Raw genomic sequence first — 23,323 nt, forward strand, 5'->3', positions numbered from 1 at the left:
AAAAAAATTATTTGTGGCTTGGACTCAGGGCTAGTCTGTCATAGCTTTTCCACTCGATGCTGAGGCACAGCTCCACTTTAGGAATTTTGCAGGGTGATTGAAAATAGGAGTCCCTCTTTGTCTGTCTCTGTCTCTGTCTCTATCTCTGTCTCAGACTTTCCTGCCTGGACTGGCTTCGAACTGCGATCCTCAGATCTCAGCCCCCTGGCTAGCTAGACGTGAGCCACCGGTGCCCAGTTTGGAGGCCACTATAGGGCACCTGTGCGGGCAGACACTGGCTTCTGAGTCCAGCACCCCTCAGAATGGATAACTCCATCCTCCTAGGTTAGGCCAGGCCTGTTCGAGGCGTGCCTTGCTGCAGAGGACCCAGCAACCAGAGCAGGTGTTGAGCTCAGGCTTCTGCCATCAGGCTACAGCCACGCCCCCCGTGGCTCCGCCCACTAATCACTGTCCGGGGTGGTTGGCCGCGCCCCTCTGGCCCCGCCCACTCTCTCGTTGTCCTGAACGGTTGGCTCGGCCCTTAGACTGCCCAGGTGGTTGGTCCCGCCAACGTAAGCCCCGCCCACTCCACTGTCACGTGGCCTGTAGGCCACGCCCCCAGCCGCCTGCCCCAGTGATGCCAGCGGGAGGGGGAAAGGTGCTGAGATCCGGATAGGGAGGTCGAGCCCTTCGTGATTTGCACCCCAAATCCATGAAGCACCCCTTCCCGGCTTGCCCCAGAGAACTGGTCTGTGAGTCTTATGGACCAGGAGCCCGGAGCTGAGGATGCAGACCCCTGCCCTCCCCGAGCCCCACCTGGCGCCCTCCACTGGGGGCGCGCGGTGGCCGAGAGGCGGGTCCGCGTCACGGTCCCGGGTCCGGGAGGGCGTGGCTCCGCCGCTCCCGCCCCTCCGGCCCCCGCGGGGCGCGGGGCGCCGAGCTAAGCTCAACCTGCCCGGCCCAAGCCCGGCCCTGTCGCTGTCGCTGCCTGCAAAGCCGGGAGCGCAGCCGGGAGTGCGGCGAGCGCGGAGCGGGCCGTTACGCGCGCGGGCGCACACCTGTCAGTCCGTCCGCCCGTCCCGGCGCCGCCACCGCTCTCCAGGCCCCGCAGCCGCACAGCCCGCGGCCCTCGTCCCCCGAGCCGGCCATGTCCATGGGCCTGGAGCTGGCCGGCACGGCGCTGGCCGCGCTGGGCTGGCTGGGAGCCATCGTGAGCTGCGCGCTGCCCATGTGGCGCGTGTCGGCCTTCATCGGCAGCAGCATCATCACGGCGCAGATCACCTGGGAGGGACTGTGGATGAACTGCGTGGTGCAGAGCACCGGGCAGATGCAGTGCAAGGTGTACGACTCGCTGCTGGCGCTGCCGCAGGACCTTCAGGCGGCCCGCGCGCTCATCATCGTGGCCATCCTGCTGGACGCCTTCGGGCTGCTCGTGGCCCTGGTGGGCGCCCAGTGCACCAACTGCGTGGAGGACGACACGGCCAAGGCCAAGATCACCATCGTGGCGGGCGTGCTCTTCCTGCTGGCCGCGCTGCTCACCCTGGTGCCCGTATCTTGGTCGGCCAACACCATCGTCCGCGACTTCTACAACCCTCTGGTGCCCGAGTCGCAGAAGCGGGAGCTGGGCGCGGGGCTCTACGTGGGCTGGGCGGCCGCCGCGCTGCAGCTCCTGGGGGGCGCCCTGCTCTGCTGTTCCTGCCCCCCGCGCGACAAGTACGCGCCCACCAAGGTCCTCTACTCCGCGCCGCGCTCCACCGCGCCCGCTGCGGGCCCCGCCTACGACCGCAAGGACTACGTCTGAGCCCCGGCGCCGCCGCCGCCCCCTCGCTGGACCCCGAGAGTCCGAGCCCGGAGGCCACCCCTCGAGGAGCCGCTCGCCCGGGGCCCGGGGCCGAGCTCCCTGGACGGCCGCCCGCCCGGCTTGGTGTCCACCCGCCGCGTCTTGCCAGCCCCAAAGCCAGCTGTGTGCTCCGATCGACCGGCCCGGCCACCAAGAAGCCGGGCCATTGGTATTTTTCAATAAAAGTCTTTCTCATTTTGCAATCGCCGCTGGGCACCTCCTTGTCCTGAGCGCCCACCCGGGAGTCGCCCTGGGCCGGGTGCCCCGTCCTACTGCCTGGAGCTTAGAGCAGGATAGGGGTTCAAGAAGTAGAAAGTGGGGCAGGGGTGCAGCACTGTTTGGTGTTCACTTCCCTGCCATGCTGGGGGATTTCAGGGCCCGAACCAACCCAAGCCGGGGTGGAGTGGCAAGTCCCATCCACAAAGCCCAGCTCCGCTGGGGGGAGAAGCGGTCCCCCGTGGTGTGGAGGAGACCGTGGGGCGCTCCTGGCTGTGGACGGGGGCCCCTGTGGTGTGTACTGGGACCCCATGGGCGCTCCCACTCGTGGATCAGTGGGGTGCTCCCGCCCATGGATAGGGACACCCGTGGTGTGGATCTGGGCTTCGTGGAGCGCTCTCGCCCGTGGTTGGGAACCTCCGTGGTGTGGATCAGGACCCCATGGGACGCACCTCCCCGCCCCGTGGACTGGGCTCTCAGTGCAGGTCCTTCCCAGACAATAGACCTTTTGTATGGATCCGGTGCACCATGGAAAGGAAAGCCCCAGGCCACATCTGCTCACCTGTTGGGGGGGGGGGAGTGGGGGTGGTGTCGGGAGAAAGAAAGACCCTCTACCTTCCCTGGGATCCTCAGGAGTGGAAAAGAAGAGAGGAGTCAGAGTCTGTATCCCCAAGCTAAACAATTCTTAGTACTCAAGACTATGCCCCACCCTTACAAGGAAGAGGCTCCTATGCTTAGAGAGAGTGAGAGAGGGGATCAGCTGGAGAGATTCCCCCCATCCCTGGGTGACAGGGTGCTGGTCAAGAGCAGAGGGAGGGGGACAGAACCCAGTGGGGAGGGGAGAAGGTCTTTGAAGGAAGCAAAATTGGATTGGGGGTGTGGCTCAAGAGGGAGAGAGCCATGTTTGCCAAGCGCATGAGGCCCTGGGTTCAGTTCTGTATAAGGTAACAAGAAAAACAGAAAGTCAAAAGCTGGTGGCTCATACTTGTAATCCTAGTTACTCAATCCTAGCTGAGATCTGAGAATTGCATTTCAATAGCCAAAATAACCAAAAGTGGAGCTGTGGCTCAAGTGGTGGAGCGCCAGCCTTGAGCAAAAAAGTCAAGCCTGAGGCAGTGTGTTAAACCCCAATACCAATACACACACACAGAAGAAGAAAGATGAAAGAAGAAGTCATCAGCATGAGGGAGCAGGAAAGATCTAGATCTGGAATCAGTGTAAGCCAGGTTCCCACCGTGGTGGAAGCCGCTGAGGGGTTCTGATGGGAATATATTAACTTTGGCCAGTCTCAGGGCCATCCAGGAAGGACACCAGGAAATAGGAGGACGATCAGATGGCAACCGAAACCAGAGGGAAGATGACGTCAGTCTAGAAACCAAAAAAAAAAAAAAAAAAAAGCTTCAAGGAGCAGCTACGGGCACCAATGTGGCAGGCAGAGGCTGAGGCAAGAAAAAAAAAGCTAGCTCTGCCTATGAGGATTGTGGGGTCCAAGACAGCCAGGGCTCCTTCCTAGGCCCCTCCCCAGTGAGAACTTGTCTCAAAACAAAAAAAAAGGGGGATTAGTGGACCTCTAGGGACCCAAGATGACAACACATGTAGAACCACACATAGAACCACAGGGTCTTGAAATTGTTTGTGTTTCTCGAAATGTTTTGGCTGTGACAAGCTAAACCCATGTTCTCTATTTATTTGCCTATTTACTTACATATTTTGGGCAATGGGGGTCTTGTTATGCAGCCCACACTGATCTTGAACTCCATCTCAGGCTGGCCTCAAATTCTGGATCCTCCTGTCTTGGCTTCCAGAAAGCTAGGACTACAGGCTACTGTAGCTAGGATTACAGGCATACCCTACTGTAAAAAGGATTTCTAGGCTAAGGAATACTAGTGTGGTATCACCAAATGACCCAACGAGGAGGAAGCTCTTAGAGAAGTACTATGTGCAGGGTGTAATCTCCCCAAAGCTGTCCCAGAGCAACCAGAGGAAGGAGACAACCCAGCCAAGTGACTGCTTTGATTGAGTTCAGTCCTGAACAGGGCTGAAGAAAAGGGATTCCTGCTGGGTGCTGGTGGCTCACGTCTGTAATCCTAGCTACTCAGGAGGCTGAGATCTGAGGTTAGAGGTTCAAAGCCAGCCTGGGCAGGGAAGTCTGTGAGACTCTTATCTTCATTTACTCATCATAAAGCTGGAAATGGAGCTGTGGCTCAAGTTGTAGGGCACCAGCCTTGAGCAAACAAAATTAAGGGACAGAAGCCAAGCCCTGAGTTCAAGCCAAAGGACCCCTCCTACCCCTCACACCCAAAGAAAAGGTATTCCCCTAGCTTCCCACTACCCTCTGTGAAGGGGTGGAGCTCCCCAAAGGGGGCTTCCAGAGGGAGGGGCTTAGAGCATGACTGAGGGCTGGAGGGAGGCAGAGGGCAGCGTTATAGGGTCCTGTTGGGAAATCAGGGCTGCCTCTGACTTGGCTCCCACAGGCCCTGCCCAAGGCAGCCAGGTTGGGATACGATGATGAACTGAAGGGCTCCTGTGCCGCTGTCTCTGGGAGCCCTACAGGCAGCCCCAGGGTGACTGAGAGCTACCAGCTTCCTGAGGACAGCCTGGATGCCATGCTCCCAGCCACATAGACATCATGGAAAGCCATGGAGACATGGCCAGAGGGAGAGAGCCTGTCCTAGGGGTGCAGACCAGACTCAGGGTAGGGGGCAAACTTTGCCAGTGTGCTTGCACCCCAACTCTAGGCACCCACTGAAGGGCTGGGCAATGGGTACCCTCCTTCCTCACTGCTGTCTTATTTACTTATTTTGTCAGTACTGGAGATTGGTCTAGCTTGGTCTGCTTGCTGGTCAGTTGCTCTACCACTTAAACCATACCTCCAGTCCCTTTTTGACATGGTTATTTTCCAGGCAGGGTCTCACTGTCTGCCTGGACAGTGATCCTCCTATTTGTACTTCCCTGTGTCACGGGATTGCGGGCACATCCACTGCACCCAGCCTTTGTGCTGATATAACAGGCATGGGCCACTGAGACAGCCATTGGTTGAGATGGATCTTGAAAACTTTTGTTTTGTTTTGTTTTGGTCAGTCATGGGGCTTGAACTCTGAGCCTGGGCACTGATGTTGAGCTCTTCAGCTCAAGGTGAGTGCTCTACCACTTAAGACACAGAGCCACCTCTAGTTTTCTGGTGGTTAATTGGAGATAAGAGAATCATAGACTTGGGCTGGGAAGGTGGCTCAGTGGTAGAGTGCTTGCCTTACATGCATAAGTCCCTGGGTTCGATTCCTCAGCACCACCTAATCAGAAAAAGCCAGAAGTGGTGCTGTGGCTTAAGTGGTAGAGCTCTACCCTTGAGCTGGAGAGCTGAGGGACAGCACCCAGGCCCTGAGTTCAGGACCCATGACCAAAAAAAAAAAAAAAGTCTGGGCTGGCTTTGAACCGTGATCTTCAGATATCAGTCTCCTGATTAGCTAGGATTACAGGCATGAGCCACTGGTGCCCAGTTCTTAAAAACATTAAAAAATTATTGTTATAAAGGTGATGTACAGAGAGGTAGCAACTACATGTATACATTTCTTTTTGGACAATGTCACCCCTTCCCTCATTCTGTTTTTCCCTCCCATCCTCACCCACAAGTTGTGTAGTTCATTTTCAACACAGTATCTAGTGAGTGCCACTGCCACATTTGTCCACCGTTTGTCCCTTCATGTCTGTGCCCCTTTACCCTCCTAAAGACAGATAAATGAACAAACAAGACAAAAAGAAAACAACAATAATAACAAAGAAAAAAAAACCTGTTTCCATACTCTGAGTTCATTTCAATGAATACTACTTTATATGATCAGATGCAAACAAACATTACACTTTTGTGTTCCTCCCCTAAGAGTGTCCTCCTTTGGTCTTACTATGTGTGAATGCCTAGAGTCCTGTATAATGTATTATGTGCAGAAGCTATCTGCACTTGAGAGAAAACATGCCATTTGTCTCTTTGAGACCCCTCAGGGCTGGCCTCAAACGAACCTCCTACTCCACCTCCCAAATAGCTAAGACTACAGCCTTGAGCTACCACACCCACCTTGGATTTTTCTTATTTGCCTTTTTCTTCTCTGAAACAGGATCTTGATTGAAGCCCAGGCTAGACTGAGCTCTTCATCCCCGGCCTCAAGCTCTCAGGTGCTGGGGTTATAGGTGTATACTACTATGCTGGGCTTTGAACCTCTGAATCCTTTCTGAATTCTGGGGCCTAAGTGGAGACAGCACAGAGATCACCAGCTGAAGGTCTCAAGAGAGAGGCCTCAGGAAGTCTTTGGAAAAGAAAAGGAGGTGGTGGTGGTGGGGGGGGAATGGGAGGGCAGAGATGGTAATTAGAAACAAAGGCAGAGGCAACAATGCTGGATAAGAAATGTACTCATTACCTTGCTCATGTAATTGTAACCCCTCTGTACAGTATTTTCACAATAAAAAAACTTATTAATAATAAAAAAGAAAAAAAGAAAAAAAAAGGACATCTGGTGTCAAGGGACACATCCTGAGCAGAAAGGCAGGTGACCTGAGCTAGGTCCAGCCAGGCTTTTTTTTTTAAACCTGGGTAGCAACACCCCCCCATTTCTGAGCCTCAGTTTCCCTGACATTTTGACAAAGAGGAAGCAGACCAGATGGTCCATGACACCCCAACTTGTCTTTTCTACTCCCACCTTTATTCTTACCACAACCTTTACAGGAAAACCAGCTGAAAGCAAAATGAGCAGGTAAAGAGAGTCCTCCACCCTCAGTTTCTACATCCATGAAAGGGGTTTAACAATAGCATAAGTAACTCATGCCAGTAATCCCATCTATTCAGGAGGCTGAGACTTCAGGCTCTAGATTCGAAGCCAGCCCTAGCAGACAAATCCATTAGACTCTTATCTCCTAATAACCAGCAAAAAGCCAGAAAAGCTCTGGCTTAAGTGACAGAGCACCAGCCATGAGGAAAAAAGCTAAGCAAGAGTGCAAGGCTCTGAGTTCAAACCCCAGTACCAGCACACAAATCAAATTGCCCAGATCAACAGCACTGAGTATTGCTAAGGATCCGCTCAGCCCTCCTCCTGGGCCTGCTCTCCTGGATGAGCCCTAGTCTCCTGACTTCCACCAGAGGCTCAGGCCCCACAGTGAAGGCCAGTGCCCCCCAGCCTCTCTGTGTACAGCCCCCAAGCCCACTGAGAAGGCTATGGAATGAGGGCAGTTGGTGGCTTGCTTGCTCCTGGCACCAGGCTGGCTACGTGTTTAATTAATTCACATTCCTATCATTCATTTTTTAATATACATAGCTAGCCAGGAAGGAACCTGGGAACACAAAAGAAGATGGCTGGATTAGGAGAAAGTCCTCAAGTTTCTCCCAAATTCACAGCCCTGGAGCTCTCTGCCAGGTGCCTGTACCTCTCTCCCCGCCTCCTGCCTGTGCCCCAGGCCACCCAGGCCTTGCTACACCTGTTTGAGATCTTCCTTGCTCTGTCAAACAAACACAGAGTTTATTGTGGCTGCCTCAAGGCCTGGAAGAACAGACAGGGCCTTCCTTGCTCCAGCCCTGCCAGATTCCAGGAGAGGTCACCAGTGCCAGGTCAAGTTGGCCAGGCCCAGCTGGTACCTGGAGCTCTATCTGTCACTTTGTGATCTCTGCAAGGCTGGCATTAGAAGCTGAGAGCTGGGGAATCACAGTTCAAAGCCAACCCAGAGCGGAAGGCCAAATTTGTGAGGCTTTTATTTCCAATTAACCAGCAAAGTACTGGATTAGAGGCATGGCTCAAGTGGTAGTGTAAGCATTATGCCCACCTTTGGTCCTCAGCTCCACCCAGACCTAAGCTCCTGAGCCCTGGAGTTCCTGCATACAGCTGGCCCCTCCCTCTCTCCACCCAGACACACCTGAGCTCCCACCTACCTCACTTCCTTCTCCCAGACTGTCCTGCTAGCTAGACAGTGAAGAGTGCTGCGTGCTCTCTCTCCAGTGGAAATATGGCTCCTCTAATAAACCTTATAATAATCTTTCTCCTCTGCCTGTTTGCCTCTGCATGATCCCCTGGAATGGATGTGAAGGATCCTTTCAGGTAGAATGCCAGCCATGATCAAGAAAGCTGAGCAAGCTCAAGGAGAAGCTGAGTTTAAGCCCGGGAACTGGCAATAAAATAATATTAATATTAATAATATAGTATTAGCCAGGCACTGGTGGCTCACCTCTGTAATTCTGGCTATTCAGGAGGCTAAGATCTGAGGATCGGAGTTTGAAGCCACCCTGGACAGGAAAGTCTGTGATACTCTTTATCACCAATTAGCCACCAAAAGTCAGAAGTAGAGCGCCAGCCTTAAGTTAAAAAAAACTAAACTCAGGGACAGCATCCAGGCCCTGTGTCCAAGCTCCAAGACCCACCCAACCCCTTCACACACAAAATAATAGAATTACAAAATGCTGCAGCAATGTTTCTGAGCATACCATCCAAGAGTTACAAGGCAAACTGTAGAAAACACACACACACACACACAGAGAGTTGCCACAGCCCTACTCACTCACAATGCCGAGAAACAAAACCAAAGGTTCAGCAATGGATGAATGCACAAACTAAATGTGTTGCAAACACATAATGCACTATTTCTCAGTCAGCAAGAAGAGGTAAACTCCATCACCCGCTCAAACCTCCAGTGATCCTTGGTGACCCACAGCCCACAATTACTTTATATAAAGGTATTTTGTCAGAGAATAAAAACAGAAAGTAGGAGTGCTGGGAGGGGAAGGGGAAGGAGGAGGAGCTTTTGGTTCAGTGTAGAGTTTCACATTAGTGAAAGGAAGTTCTGGAGATCTCTTACACAATACTGAGAACATATTTAATACTACTGTAGGCAGGCACTCTACCTCTTGAGCCAGTGCTGACTCTTCTGGTGTTGGCTATTTTCAAGACAGGGTCTTGCTTTATGCACTGGCCAACCTGGACTGTGATCCTCCTATTAGTGCTTTCCTGAATTACTGGGATGTCAAACTCACACCACCATGCCCAGACACTGGCTGAGATGGGAGTCTTCTGAACTTTTTATGACTGGGCTGGCCTTGAACCACAAAATCCTGATCTCTGTCTCCTGAGTAGCTAGGCTCACAGACTTGAACCACATTGTGCACAGCTCTGAATTGTGCATTTTAAAAATGGTTAAGAGGGGTTGGGAAGGTGGCTCAGTGGTAGAGTGCTTGCCTTGCATGCCTGAGGCTCTGGGTTCGATTCCTCAGCACCACAGAAGCAAAAAGAAAAAAGCCGGAAGTGGTGCTGTGGCTCAAGTGGTAGAGCGCTAGCCTTGAGCTGAAGAGCTGAGGGACAGCGCCCAGGCCCAGAGTTCAAGCCCCACAACCGGACCTCCAAAAAAATAATAAATAAAAATAAAAATGGTTAAGATCCAGCTGGGAAGGTGGCTCAGTGGTAGAGTGCTTGCCTTGCATGCATGAAGTCCTGGGTTTGATTTCTCAGTAACACATAAACAGAAAAAGCTGGAAGTGGTGCTGTGACTCAAGTGGCAGAGTGGTAGCCTTGAACAAAAGACACTCAGGGACAGTGCTAGGTCTAAGTCCCAGGACCAGCAATAATAATAATAATAATAAAGAATGGCTAAGATGGTAAAGGTTATGCAAATTATTCTTTGAAATAATACCAAGAATAAAAAGAATGATAGAACGCCTGCCTAGCAAGTGCAAAGTCCTGAGTTCAAACTCCAGTTATGCTGAAAAATTAATACAGAAGTAAAAAGTTCAAAGATAAACAAGAAACAGGAATAAAATATTTGCCTTATCTGTTATAGAAAGCTTCCTTGCCTTAAAGAGTGGCTGCAAATCAATAGTGAAAGTTTAATAATCCAATGGAACAACGTGAGGAAAGATAAACAATTACACAAGAACTACTTGTGCTAAATATACATCAAAAAGATGGCTAACTATCCTATTTAAAGATATATATATTTTTTTTATGTACTCGTCTTAGGGCTTGAACTCAGGACCTGGGTATTGTCCTTGGGCTTTTTTGCTCACAACTGGTGCTCTACCACTTGAACCACAGCTCCACTTCAGGCTAGCTTTTTGGTGATTGTGATGCATCTCAGGGACTTTCCTGCAGGGGCTGATTTTGAACCTGGATCCTCGATCTCAGCCTCCTGAGCAGCTAGGATTGCAGGCAGGAGCCATTAGCTTTTTTTTTTTTTTTTTGGTGACACTAGGGAGGGAGTCCAGGCTGTCCTGGAACTCAGGCTCTTCCTGCCTCCCCTGGACCACGAGCGAACTGCAGATTTCCCATGCTGCCTCTGTCAGGGCTGCCCATTCCTGTCTTCTCCAAACCTTTTTCTTTGGTTTTGTTTCTAGACTAATGTCATCATCCTTCCCTGGTTCCAGTTGCTGTCGGTTGTCTGCTTCCTGCTGTCCCCATCGGGCTTCCTGGGAGGGCCAGATAAGGAGCCCCTGAGGGTCCCCAGTACAGCCTAACTCTCTGACCTTTGGGTCTTGACCCCCCTCCCTTTCCTCTCTTTTCTAGATCTCTTCTCTCTCTCTTTTGTCTCACTCACCCCCCTCTCTTCTGTCTCTCCTCTCTCTTTCTCTCTCTCTCTTGTCTCTTTCCCTCCCCTCCCCCTCTGTTTCTCTGGTACTGGGGAGGACCCCCTCCCCCCTCCTCAAACTTGCCACGTAAACTCTCTACCACGTGGCCCACACCCCTGGCTGCAACTGGATTCCTCCACAGATCCCTGACTGCCACCATCTCACTAGGGTACGGGAAATTCTCTTCTGGGGTCTCCCCTATCTTTTATATATATATATATATATATATATATGGGTTGTGGGGCTTGAGCTCAGAGCCTGGGCACTGTCCCTGAGCTTCTTTGCTCAAGACTGGCACTCTACCACTTGAGTCACAGCTCCACTTCTGACTTTTTAGTAGTGAATTGGAGATAAGTGTCTCACAGACTTTTCCACTCTACTTGGCTTCCAACCTCAACCTTGATGCTCAGATCTAAGCCCCCTGAGCAGCAATGGGTGGGGTGGGGTAATGCCTTTTACTCTTTCTAGTCATTGGAACCCTTCTTTCCTAGTGGGGCGGAGCCTCAGGTCTCCTCAGAGGGTTTCAAGAACAAGAGCTTTCTCATGGCTCAGCTTAAAGATTCACATTGCGGCTCCTCCCCTTTCCCTCCCACCCACAGATCACTCGGTAAGGCCTCTGCCCTTACCCCTTACTTACCAAGCCTCCACTCCCAGGACTCCAAGATGGGCCTCTGGCATGTCCCCACCAATGGTCACCTTTGTCTGTAGCACTTACTCTCTTTTTTTTCTTTTTTTTTGGTCGGTCGTGGGGCTTGAACTCTGGGCTTGGGCGCTGTCCCTGTGCTTTTCAGCTCAAGGCGAGCGCTCTACCGTTTGAGCCACAGTGCCACATTTTGGATGGAGTTAATTCTCTAATGTGATTACGCAGTTAAGAATTTTTGTGAGGTAAATGTTCATGTGAATCTCACACAGTATGTTTCTTAAAACAATTTTATTTACTTTTTGGGTCCGGTCGTGGGCCTGAATTCTGGGCCTGGGCGCTGTCCCTCAGCTCTTCAGCTCAAGGCTAGCGCTCTACCACTTGAGCCACAGCGCCACTTCCGGCTTTTTTTTTTCTGCTTATGTGGTGCTGAGGAATTGAACCCAGGGCCTCAGGCATGCAAAGCAAGCACTCTACCACTGAGCCACCTTCCCAGCCCTCTTAAAACAATTTTAAACTCTACTCATAGTCCTTGCTCTAGTAACTTCAACATCCTCTTTTTTTTTTTTTCCCGGTCGTGGGGCTTGAACTCTGGGCTTGGGTGCTGTCCTTGCGCTCTTCAGCTCAAGGCTAGCACTCTACCGCTTGAACTACAGCGCCACTTCTGGTTTTCTGGTGGTTTATTGGAGATAAAGAGTCTCACAGACTTTCCTGCCCGGGCTGGCTTTGAACCTTGATGCTCAGATCTCAGCCTCCTGAGTAGCTAGGATTGCAGGCATGAGCCTCCAGCGCCCGGCCACTTACTCTCTCTTTAATGTCAAGTACTAGCTGGGTGCTAATGGCTCATACCTGTCATTGTAGCTATTCAGGAGGCTGAGGATTATGGTAAACCCAGCCCGGGCAGCAAAGTCTGTGAGACTCTTATCTCCAATTAACCACCAGCCTTGAGGAGAAAAAGAAAAGAAAAGAAAAAAAAAAGCCAGGGGCTGGGAAGGTGGCTCAGTGGTAGAGCACTTGCCTTGCATGCATGAGCCCTGGGTTCCATTCCTCAGCACCACATAAGCAAAAAGAAAAAAGCCAAAGTGGCGCTGTGGCTCAAACGGTAGAACGCTAGCCTTGAGCTGAAGCGCTGAGGGACAGCGCCCAGGCCCAGAGTTCAGGCCCCACTATGGGGCCCCCCCACCCAAAAAAAAATAAAGCCAAGAGACAGCATCCAGGCACTGAGTTCAAGCTCCTGGACTGGTAGAAAAAAAAAAGAAAAAGTTTCTGCCTCCTCACCACCCCCACCTGCCTGCCCTCTGGGACCCATTGCATCCTTCCCCCAGCGCCTCCTTTTCCCATTTCTCTCTCCTCCAATCCCAAGGTCTCTGTCTTGTCTCCTCTCTTCCTCCGAGGCACTTTCTGTTGGTCATCTCGTGCTGTACGGTCATGGACAATTAACTGACCTCTCTGATCTCTAAAGGGGATCAGAAATCATAATGTGTCTCTGGGGAGGTCATTATTCCATCACAGAAACACCAGGAACAATGCTTAGCACCTGACAAGCTCCATCAATCTTCACTCTGGCGCCACCATGGCGCCTTGCACCTTTGCCCAAGCGGAACTCTAGTGGTCAGGCCCCACAGGGGGACCCACTCTTTACTTCTCCCCTCGGCCTAGTCTTTAACTCTCTAGTCTCTGACTCTCAAATATGCTCCAAATCCCCCAGCTGGCCTCGGCTCACCTCCTCTTTCCAGTTCCAAGTCAGCATTCACACTGGGTGCCCATGGCTCACACCTGTAACCCTAGCTACCCGGGAAGATGAGATCTGCAGGTTTGCAGTTTGAGGCACAGTTTAAGCAGAAAAGTCTACAAGACTTTGCTCAAGAGGCAAGGCACCACCTGAGCAAATTCAAAGCATCCAATCTCAATGGAATATGGCCATAATCTCCTATGTTTTTCTTCCTCTCCTCAGCTTCCCTGTATCTGTTCTTTGGATAGTCAATAGCTCTTTAAAAATGTAAGTAATAAATCAGGTTGCTAGTGGCTCAAGCCTATAAGCCTAGCTACTTAGGATCTGACAATCTTGGTTCAAAACCAGCCAGGGCAGACATATCCCAGAGACTTTTATCTCTAATTAAGCAGCAAAAAAAAAAAAAAAAGCCAGAAGTGGCTTTTTTTATGGCTCAAATGATGGCGCACCAGCCTTGAGGAAAAAAGTGTAAGCCCTGAATTCAAGCCCCAGGATCACCACACACCAAAATAATATAAAGAACAGTGAAGCTGGGTGCCTGCCTGTGGCTCACGCCTATAATCCTACTCAGGAGGCTGAGATCTGAGGATGGTGGTTCAAAGCCAGCCTGGGCAGGAAAGGCCTTGAAACTCTTTATCTCCAATAAACCACCAGAAAACCGGAAGTGGTGCTGTGGCTCAAGTGGTAGAGCCCTCGCTTGAGCTGAAGAGCTGAGAAACAGCACCCAAGCCCAGAGTTCAAGCCCATGACAGACAAAAAAAAAAAAAAAAAAGTGCTGGGATCATGGCTGGGGCGAATGTGCAAGGTTCTGGGTTCAGATCCCTAGCCTTCCTGAAAGTATATATTGCTTGAAAACCTTCACTGGCACTCAATTCTCTTAAGATAAATGGCAGTGTCTTACCAACTTTCTCCCTGCTTCTCCCAACCCAGCCCCGCTCTTCCTCATTCATGTGGTTCATATGGGAATCCTGCTCGGGTGCCCTCCGGCTTTCCTTTGTACCTCTGGGCCTTTGCACCTGCTTTGTCTGGAGCAATTTCTCCCGCTGTACCTCTGCCCACCTACTTCTTATCCTTCCATATTTTGTGCCCCCCCTCCCCCAGCCCGCTGGTGGAATCTGCGGGTGAGGCCCGGGTCCGGGAGCGGTGCCTGATCCACAGAAGAAAGGCAAGAGAAACCGAGGTTGACAGAGCCCTGGTAGCGCAGCTAAGGGCTCAAGGGAACGTGCGGGCCCCGGCTCCAGGTGGGAGCGGCGGGGGGGCCGTGTGCGGGCCCCGGGTCCCTCCTCGCGCGGGCCGGGCGGGGGCTGCAGGCCAGGCCGTGGGGGACGGGCGGCCGGAGGGCGCGCGCAGCCGCCGGGGTCCCCGGGAGCCCGCACAGGAGCCCGCACAGGCCGCGGCCCGGGCCCGCCGGCGGGCAGGAATTCGCCCCGTGACCTCTCCGGCGCACTCCGGTCGCCATGGCGACCGCGCGCGAACAGCGGCCGATTGTCCCCGCGCGGCGGGGTGGGTGAAACCCGGGCCACGTGACCGATACCGGGCCAGGTGCGGGCGCGGACGCCGCCGCCTCTGCGCCTTAACCCGTTCGAGGCTGCCCGGGGCCGGGGTCCCAGCCGCTGGGGGCCACGCCCCCGAGGCCCTTGGTCGCCACGCAGGTCATGGATGAATCCGAGCACTGTGCTCCGAGTCCACGGGCGTGGGCTTTACGGCGGACCCCACGCGGGCTTCTGGCTGGGGGCGGGGCCCGTGTCGGGGGGGCGGGACTACAAAAACCAGGCCCCACGCCCAAGGCGCTGGGAATGCCGGGAGCCTGGAAGGGCCCAACCCGCTGTCGTGACTGACAGGCCCGCGCGGGAGGCTCCGCCCAGGGCCTCCGGAAGCCCAGGCCCCACCCCGCCCTCACCCGCTCTGAAATGTTCTCCTGGTAACCTCAAGACAACTGGTTTTTCTGCTTGCTGGGCCCAACCCAGAGCTGTTAGCTCGGTGACCAGGATGGGCCTCTTCCCTCTCCTCCCCCTCCCCAGGGGTCTCAGGTTCCTGACAGATGGCCGTAGGTCATGGCCCTGGCTAACCTGCAGAGCCACCCAACCTTTTCCCTTCCTCCCGAGGCCTAGAAAAACCTACTCTTCCTCCAAGGCCCCCGCGGTCCCGGCCCTGGGCTCAGGTGTCCCCACCATCCCCTCATTGAAGGATTGCACCAGCTGCATTTAGACTCCCCAGTGAGCTCAGTTAGAACAAGGCACCAGTTGGGTCCCCTTAGGCTCAGAGTTGTGAGGCCTTGGAGTGGAAAAGCAGGGGACTGCTTCAGATCTGACTCCAAGGAGGTGGCAGAGAGGCCCTTGTCCTCTGCTGGGGTAGTGTGGGGCTGTAGCTGAGCCCCAGCTTAAGGTTTGACTAGGCACTCTCAGGTGCCCTTGAACCCCCAGCCTCCCTCATGCTGGGCAGGCTCCACTACCAAGCCACATTCCCAGACCAACAACCCTTGCATCTCTTGTTGATTGTTCAGTAAAATCACTAATACAGTTTGCATCAGATAACAAAACCTAACTCCAGTCCTCCAGGAGACTGGAACTAGGTGAAGGCCTAGGGAACTGCTGAGTAGACCCTCAAATGTTTTGAGGAGGGGCTGGGAAGGTGGCTCAGTGGTAGAGTGCTTGCCTTGCATGCATGAGGCCCTGGGTTCGATTCCTCAGCACCACATAAACAAAAAGAAAAAATTGCTGTGGCACTGTGGCTCAAGTGGTAGAGCACTGGCCTTGAGCTGAAGAGCTGAGGGACAGCACTCAGGCCCAGAGTTCAAGCCCCACGACCGGACCCCCCCCCAAAAAAAAATGTTGTGAGGATGTATATTTCCACTCAAGAAATCTGGGAAGGATGAAGTGGCAGTTATCTCTAACCTCAAGAGATGTTTAGGGCACACTGGGAGTGGTGGTGCACACCTGTAAGACCAGCACCCAGGAGGCAAAGGCTTGTTAGATCCTGTCTTAAGTAATAACAAAGTGCTGGGCACAGGTGGCTCTTGCTGTCATCCTAACTACTCAGCCCGAGAGCTGAAGATCAGGGCTGTGGTGGGAAACTCTGTGAGACTATTACCAATAAACTACCAAAAAGCTGGAAGTGGAGCTGTGCCTCAAATGGTAGAGTGCCAGCATTTAGAGTAAAAGCAAGGGGCAGCACCCAGACCTTCAGTTCAAGCCCCAGAATTGGCATAATCACACACACACAAGAAGATACACAGGACCCAACACCTAGATAGACCGCTGAAAGGCAAACAAAACACCAGGGGAGAACCGCAATTAATATCTAAGAAACAGAATGCCTGCTAGGGGACCACGGGAAGAACCCCTCTGGGGGAAGCCCCACTTAGGGACAGGAAGACCCAGGGGCTTTCGAGCAGAAAAGTGCCAGAAGAAAGTGGTAGGAAGAATAGACTGGGGGAAACTTGAGTCCATCTCGCCCCCCCCCAAAGCGAGGCGACTTCCGTGCTGCCAGGGCTGACCTGGGGCTTCAGGGAGGGCAGGGCAAAGGCGCTGATGCAGGCCGTGTGTGTGTGTGTCGGGGATTGAACACCCAGGGTTTTTGGAAGTTTGAGATACAGTCTCACGGACTTTCCAGCCCTGATGCTCAGATCGCGGCCTCCTGAGAAGCTGGGATTACAGGGCGAGCCGCGGCAGCCGGGCCACAGTCCGGGCACCTGGCCGCGCCCTGCCCCGGTCCCACCATCTCCGCACGCGGAGACCTAGGCTCTCCCTGGCCAAGGCAACTGCCCTCGACCTTCCGGCCGTGCCCTAGCAGGGGAGAAAGCGGCCCCACCCACCCCCGCCCGGCTCGGCGAGGGAAGCGATCCCCCAGAAGCCGCCTGCGCGGCCGCCGCGGCCCCTCCCAGAACGGACGACACCTGCGCCCGGCGGACCCGATTCTGACCCCAGGCTCGGAAATCCCGCGAGGGGCGAGACTGGGAACGCGTCTCCCGTGGCTCCGCCCGGGGCGTGGCCAGGAGGCAGGCTTTGGAGGCGAGGAGTTGCACGGTAATACGCGGTGACGTAACTGCTTGGGGGCGTGGCCACGGGAGGAGCCGGATTCGGTTTAGCGATTACGTGACTGAGAGCGCAGGCTCGAGTGGGAGGTGAAGGGGCGTGGACATGCTTGTTTGTGGGCGTGGCTCCAGGGAGAGCACTGCAGGACGTCCGCCGCGTGGGACGTGCTGTCTGAGGATCGGCATGCTCCGCCGCGCCGGCGCCTGGAGGGTCCTTCGTGGGGCGTTCGGCTCTCAGGTTCCCAGCGTCTCCAGAGCTCTGATCGCGCACAGCAGCGGCGGCCGCGGGGACGCTGAGCCGAGGTCAGTCGAGGGCGCGGAGACCGCAGTTCTGCGCCGCTCCTCCCCCGCTCCACGCGCGGGTCCCCGCCCCGCCCCGCCCTGGCCGCGCCCCCCGGGCCGCCCCTTCCCCGCCGCCGACCCTCTCCCTGTCTCCCCCGCCCGCCAGGCCGCTGCCGCTGTCCTACAAACTTCTTGATGGGGAGGCGACCCTCCCGGCCGTCGTCTTCCTGCACGGGCTCTTTGGCAGCAAGACCAACTTCTCCTCCATCGCTAAGGCGGTGGCCGGGCAGACGGGCCGCCGGGTGAGCTTCGGATGGCCGGCCGGGCGGGGCCTGGGAGGAGCCTACATTTGACCTCGCTTCTGGGCTGCTGCTGGCCTACCCACGCGGGTTTTAGCCAAAAGTGACACAGAAATCAAAGAAGCTGCCGGATCCGGTGGCTCATGCCTATACTCGTAGCTACTCAGGAGGCTGAGATCTGAGGATCGTGCTTCGAAACCAGTCCGGGCAGGAAAGTCCATGAGACTCTTATCTCCAATTAACCACCAGAAAAGCAGAAGTGGTGCCGTGGCTCAAGTGGTAGAGTGCTTGCCTTGAGCTGAAGAGCTCAGGGACAACGCCTAGGTCCACAGTTCAAGCCCCACGACCGAAAAAAAAAAATCAAAGAAGCCATTCCAAGGATGGAGAGAACCCACGCGGAGCTGGCTCTGCTTGGACCGATGTTCATGTCCCCTCTTGTGTGCTAGTGTGCGGGTACTGGGGCTTGAACTCAGGGTCTGAGCACTGTCTCTTAGCTTCTTTCAGTTTAGGCTGGTGCTCAACCACTTCTGGCTTTTTGCTGGTTAATTGGAGAGAAGAGTCTCACCGACTTTGCTGTCCCACATAGGCTTTGAACCTTGATCCTCAGATCTCAGCCTCCTGAGTAGCTAGGATTATAGATGTGAGCCACGAGGGGGGGGGCACTCAGCTGTTTAGTCCATTCATATTAGACCTCTCCACTGCTTTTCCACAACGAGCTAGCCTCCACTCACACCCTCACTATAAAGGGTCTGCTCCTGGTTGCTCACTCGGGATGACAGGAAGCTCACCACTCCTTATGGCAGCAACCCATTGACCTTATCCTACTGTTGGAAACTCTGGGTGTGGCTTTCGTGGCTGCCATCTAGCCAGCCCAGATATAGTCAGTCTTTTTTTTTGTTGTTGGTTGGTTGTGGGGCTTGAACTCTGGGCTTGGGCGCTGTCCCTCTGCTCTTCAGCTCAAGCCGAGCGCTCTACCACTTGAATCACAGTGCCACTTCTGGCTTTTTCTATTTATGTGGTGCTGAGGAATCGAACCCAGGGCCTCATGCATGCAAGGCAAGCGCTCTACCACTGAGCCACCTTCCCAGCTCCTGTAGTCAGTCTTTTGTGGAAGAGTGGCCTGCTTTATGTGGGGCTCCTTGATGTGGCCCCCACACCTTCCTCAGCACCTGTCCCCAGCTTTGTCTCTGCAGTCTTCATGGCTCAGGCAGGATTCTCTCCTGGGTACTTTTGACTAATGCTTAGAGTAGCACTACCCCTTCTCACTTCCTAGGTGCTGACTGTAGACGCTCGGAACCATGGTGACAGCCCCCACAGTCCCGATGTCAGCTATGAGGCCATGAGCCAGGACCTGCAGGACCTGCTGCCCCAGCTGGGCCTGGTCCCTAGCATCCTCATTGGCCACAGCATGGGAGGAAAGACTGCCATGCTGATGGCACTACAGAGGGTGAGCCTGCCCTCTGTGGGACTTGCCCAGCCAGTGTAGAAATGAGGTGCCCAGCAGGAGCACTGGGACTCATGGCCAAGTTCAGGTTCTGGAAACCTAAGGGCTTGCAGCATGACTGGGGGGGGGGGGGGTAGACCCAGCGTCTTTCTAAGAAACACACTGTACCTGCCCTGAGCCACCCCAGCCCTCTTCTCCCCCACAGCCAGACCTGGTAGAACGTCTGATAGCTGTGGACATCAGCCCTGCACCCACTACATCTGTCTCCGATTTCAAAGCCTACATGACAGCCATGAAGGCCATCACCATCCCACAGAAGGTGCCCCGCTCCCACGGCCGCAAACTGGCAGATGAGCAGCTCAGGCCCATAGTACAGGTGACATGCCCCAGCCCCCCATGCTTCCTGGGAGCAGTGTTGGGAAGAGAGGCAGCCCCTCCACACCCAGGGCTCACAGCGAACGCCCCGTAACTGCCAGGCCCCCACAGGACACGGCAGTCCGGCAGTTCCTGCTCACTAACCTGGTGGAGGTGGACGGGCACTTCTCATGGAGGGTGAACCTGGATGCCCTGGCCCAGCACTTGGACCAGATCATGGCCTTCCCTCCACAACAGCAGTCCTACCCTGGCCCAGCCCTCTTCCTCCTTGGTGGGAACTCCCAGTTTGTACAGTAAGCCAGCCCTGGTGTGGGAGGGAGGCGTTCACTCAGTCTCCTACCTGAGGAATGGGCCTGAAGCACTCCGTGGCTTCCCTCCCCACCTGGCCTCTGTTTGTCTCCTCTTCCTGTGGCCCCTCTGCGGTGGACAGGCCCAGCCACCACCCTGAGATTTGGCGGCTCTTCCCTCGGGCCCAGATGCAGATGGTGCCTAATGCAGGCCACTGGGTTCACGCCGACCGCCCGCAGGACTTCATGGCTGCCGTCCGGAGCTTCTTGGCCTAAGATGGAGACCCCAGGCTTCACATCCACGCGGCTGGGCCCCGCTTCTACGTATGACTCAGGCAAGGCACTGAGCATGTATGAGGGTGCAGAGGCAGGGGGATGCCAGCTTTAATGAATAAAGATAGTGTTCCCCATGTCTGGCCCTCATTTCTCACCACCAGTGCCTCCGCCAACCAGAGGGGAACAGGGCCCCCGGGCTCCTGGCCATGCTGGCAGCGCGGGGGTCCCCAAGGGCTCGCCTGAACTCTCCATGCAGCTGACTCTGGACCCGCTGTCTCACCAGTTGCCGCATATCCTCCTGGGGGCAGAGAGCAGGTTCAGGGCCATCCCCAGCCATCTTCCGTGCCCCCCAGGCCCGGCAGGCATCCTCACCCTACCTCCCAGGCCTCCACCTCCTGCCTCAGTCGCAGTTTCTCTGCCAGGACCTCCAGCAGCTGGGCCTCCACCTCCCTTAGCCTGGCTTTGCATGTGTCCAGCTCAGCCTCCACTGCCTGCTTCCTGCAGGGGACAGGAGCAGCAGCCTGAGGCTCAGGGCCCTGGCCTTAGTTGACAAAGTAGGTAGTTTGGTGGCTTCTCTTCAGCAGGATAGGCCCTGCAGTGGAGCCCCAACCTCCTCACCCAGCCCTCCCTATCCCAGCCTCCTCCTCACTTGGCAATGGCTTCATCCCGCTCCCGGAGGGCCTGGTCCAGGGAGGGCCCAATCTGGATGTCCCCCAGCACGACCGCCGCTTGGGATTCCAGGCCCTGCTGGAGTGTGGCATGGGAGGGGTTTTGTTGGTCTGGGCTTGCTGGGAGAGATAACCCAGCCCTGGTGGGCTCTGCCACCTGGGCTAGGACGGTAGGGGAAGAGGCTGAGGCCTTCCATGTCTTCCAGTGCCAGTCCTGGAGGCCTTGGGAATGCTGAAGACAGCAGGGCGACTCAGCCATACTGAAAGATACTGGACTGGCCAAGGCCTAACTTAAAGACCAGCAGTGTGGGCAGGGCCTCTGATCCCCCCCAAAGAGGGAGGGGTCCTCACGCAGCCCTCGGGGAAGGACAAGGTTAGTGGGTTTTGAACACTTACCCTGCAGGCCCTGGACAGAGACAAAGACAGAGACGGACGCCTGGTGACAACTCTGGCCAGTGGGGTGGGGCAAGTGAAGGACGAGGCCCTTTGCCCCGTTCCAGGTGGGGCACGCCTGGGCAGGCTCCACCCTGTGATGGCCAGCTGGGGACTAGGAGCAAGCTGCCCTTCCCTGCCTGTCCCTGCCCCGGCTTGCTGACTTCTGCCATAGGGGGCACTCCACAGGTCACTTGTGACGCCAGGGGATGGCCAGGATGAGGCCAGGCAGGTCCAGGGCTGAGACAGTCACAGCCCCCAGCCTGAAGGGCTGGCTTTGTAAACCACGCATGCGTCATTCACACATAAAATGAACCTCAGCTATCCAGAGTGGGAAAAAGCTTTTTTCCTGACAGATTTCTCCTGACATAATTTTTTTTTTCCTTTTTCTTTTTTTGGTCATGGGGCTTGAACTCAGCTTGGGTGCTGTCCCTCAGCTCTTCAGTGCAAGGTGAGCGTTCTACCACTTGAGCCACAGTGCCACTTCCGGTTTTTCTGGTGGGTTTTGGAGATAAGAGTCTCACAGCCTTTCCTGCCCTGGCTGGCTTTGAACCATGATCCTCAGATCTCAGCCTCCTGAGTAACTAGGATTACAGGTGTGAACCACAGGTGCCTGGCTTTCCTTTTTTAGCCAGTTACTTGAGCTTGAATTTGGAGCATGGGCATCGTCCCTGACATTCTGTCTTTTGAGTTCTACTTCAAGCTTTTTTGGTGATTAATTTTAGTTAAGACTCTCATGGACTTTCCTGCCCAGGCTGGTTTCAAACTGAAAACTTCAGATCTCAACCTGAGTAGGACTTCAGATGTGAGCCATTGGTACCTGTCTCCTTCCTTAAAAAAAAAAAAAATGTGTGTGTGTGTGTGTGGTCTGCGCAGGGACACCTCCTTAGCTTTTGGCTAAGTTTCCGCCCAGTATCTGTTACCTAGGTAACTGGCAGACCTGGAAGCAGAAGCAGGCACCTTCCCTTCCTGCTAGGTCACATCCTGGGCCACCTCTGGTCACATTCCTCCCATCTGACCTGAGGAGGGTCCCAGACCCTGAGGTAACATCTGGATCCAGTGTGGCCACACCTCTTCCTGTTCCTGGCCTACATAAGTCCTGGCCAAGGGGTGGGTACCCTTTCCTTTTCAGCCATGTCTCTCCAGCATGCACGGCTGCGGCAACAATTCGGTAAATAAACTTATGCCTGAATAGCATGTGTTCTCTTCATTGGCTAATGAAACCTACCTATTTAATATACCTTACATAATACTTACATATATATATATATACACACACACACATATATTATGCATAATGCAAACATACACACTATTTTTGTAGAAAGGAGTTGCCATTCAACAAGTTTATGAATACAGTGCATCTTGATGTTCCCCCTTTCATCATCATTATTCCTCATCCTTTCCCAACCCTTCCTTTCCTCCTGGTCCCTTTAAAGACAATGTTTCATTATGTAGCCCAGGCAGGCTTAAAAGTTTCCCCTCTTTGGCTTCCTGTGTGTAGCCTTTCCATGTGAATTTAAGCCACATCGATAGGAATATGTATCGCTTAAGATTAAATATTGGAGGAGGGAGAGATGAGACAATGAGGCTTTTTTTTGTTGTTGTTTTTGTTTTTGGTCCGGTTGTGGGGCCTGAACTCTGGGCCTGAGCGCTGTCCCTCAGCTCTTCAGCTCAAGGCTAGTGCCCTACCACTTGAGCCACAGCGCCACTTCCGGCTTTTTACTTTTTGCTTATGTGGTGCTGAGGAATGGAACCCAGGGCCTCAGGCATGCAAGGCAAGCGCTCTACCACTGAGCCAACTTCCCAGCCCCGGCTTTTTTTTTTTTTTTGGCATCATGTTCACTTAGGTTGTAGTGGTACATGCCTTTAATTTCAGTACTCAGGAGGCTGAGGCAGGAAGATCTCAAATTGAAGGGCAGTCTGGCCTACATCCTGAAATGTGATCTCAAAATACTTTTTTTTTTTTTTGGTCGGCCGTGGGGCTTGAACTCTGGGCCTGGGCGCTGTCCTTCAGCTCTTGAGCTCAAGGCGAGCGCTCTACCACTTGAGCTACAGCGCCACTTCCTCAAAATACTTTTAAAGGCTTCCTTCACTCCCAGTGTTTGTTTTTGTTTTCCTTTTGCCAGTTTTGGGGTTTGAAAGCACAAGTACCTTGTGCTTTCTCTTGGTTTGCTTGCTTATTGTTGGTGTCCTACCACTTGAGTCATGGCTCAAGCCATGCTTTTAGCTG

The 23,323-nt window shown here is 54.2% G+C and overlaps 2 protein-coding genes across 3 annotated transcripts; both read left to right on the forward strand.

Moving 5' to 3' along the window:
* The first annotated feature begins 991 nt into the window (after positions 1-991).
* Positions 992-1,926, forward strand: Cldn3 (claudin 3). Its single transcript, XM_042688141.1, has one exon. It carries the CDS (start codon positions 1,127-1,129, stop codon positions 1,778-1,780), a length of 654 nt encoding a protein of 217 aa, XP_042544075.1. The 5' UTR covers positions 992-1,126; the 3' UTR covers positions 1,781-1,926.
* A 15,218-nt stretch (positions 1,927-17,144) lies between these two features.
* Positions 17,145-20,124, forward strand: Abhd11 (abhydrolase domain containing 11). 2 transcript variants are annotated; one of them, XM_042688085.1, is made up of 6 exons: positions 17,145-17,330; positions 17,476-17,611; positions 18,882-19,055; positions 19,258-19,428; positions 19,539-19,720; positions 19,904-20,124. In XM_042688085.1, the coding sequence occupies exons 1-6, from the start codon at positions 17,212-17,214 to the stop codon at positions 20,100-20,102; spliced, it is 981 nt and encodes a 326-aa protein (XP_042544019.1). In that variant the 5' UTR covers positions 17,145-17,211; the 3' UTR covers positions 20,103-20,124. The 2 variants fall into 2 exon arrangements, with proteins under 2 accessions (XP_042544019.1, XP_042544020.1); XM_042688086.1 differs by having other exon boundaries at positions 17,148-17,330; positions 19,858-20,124.
* Positions 20,125-23,323: the final 3,199 nt, after the last annotated feature.

This window comes from Dipodomys spectabilis, unplaced genomic scaffold, assembly GCF_019054845.1.
Source record: "Dipodomys spectabilis isolate Male_0828 unplaced genomic scaffold, ASM1905484v1 ptg000112l, whole genome shotgun sequence".
In the NCBI taxonomy this organism is placed as follows: domain Eukaryota; kingdom Metazoa; phylum Chordata; class Mammalia; order Rodentia; family Heteromyidae; genus Dipodomys; species Dipodomys spectabilis.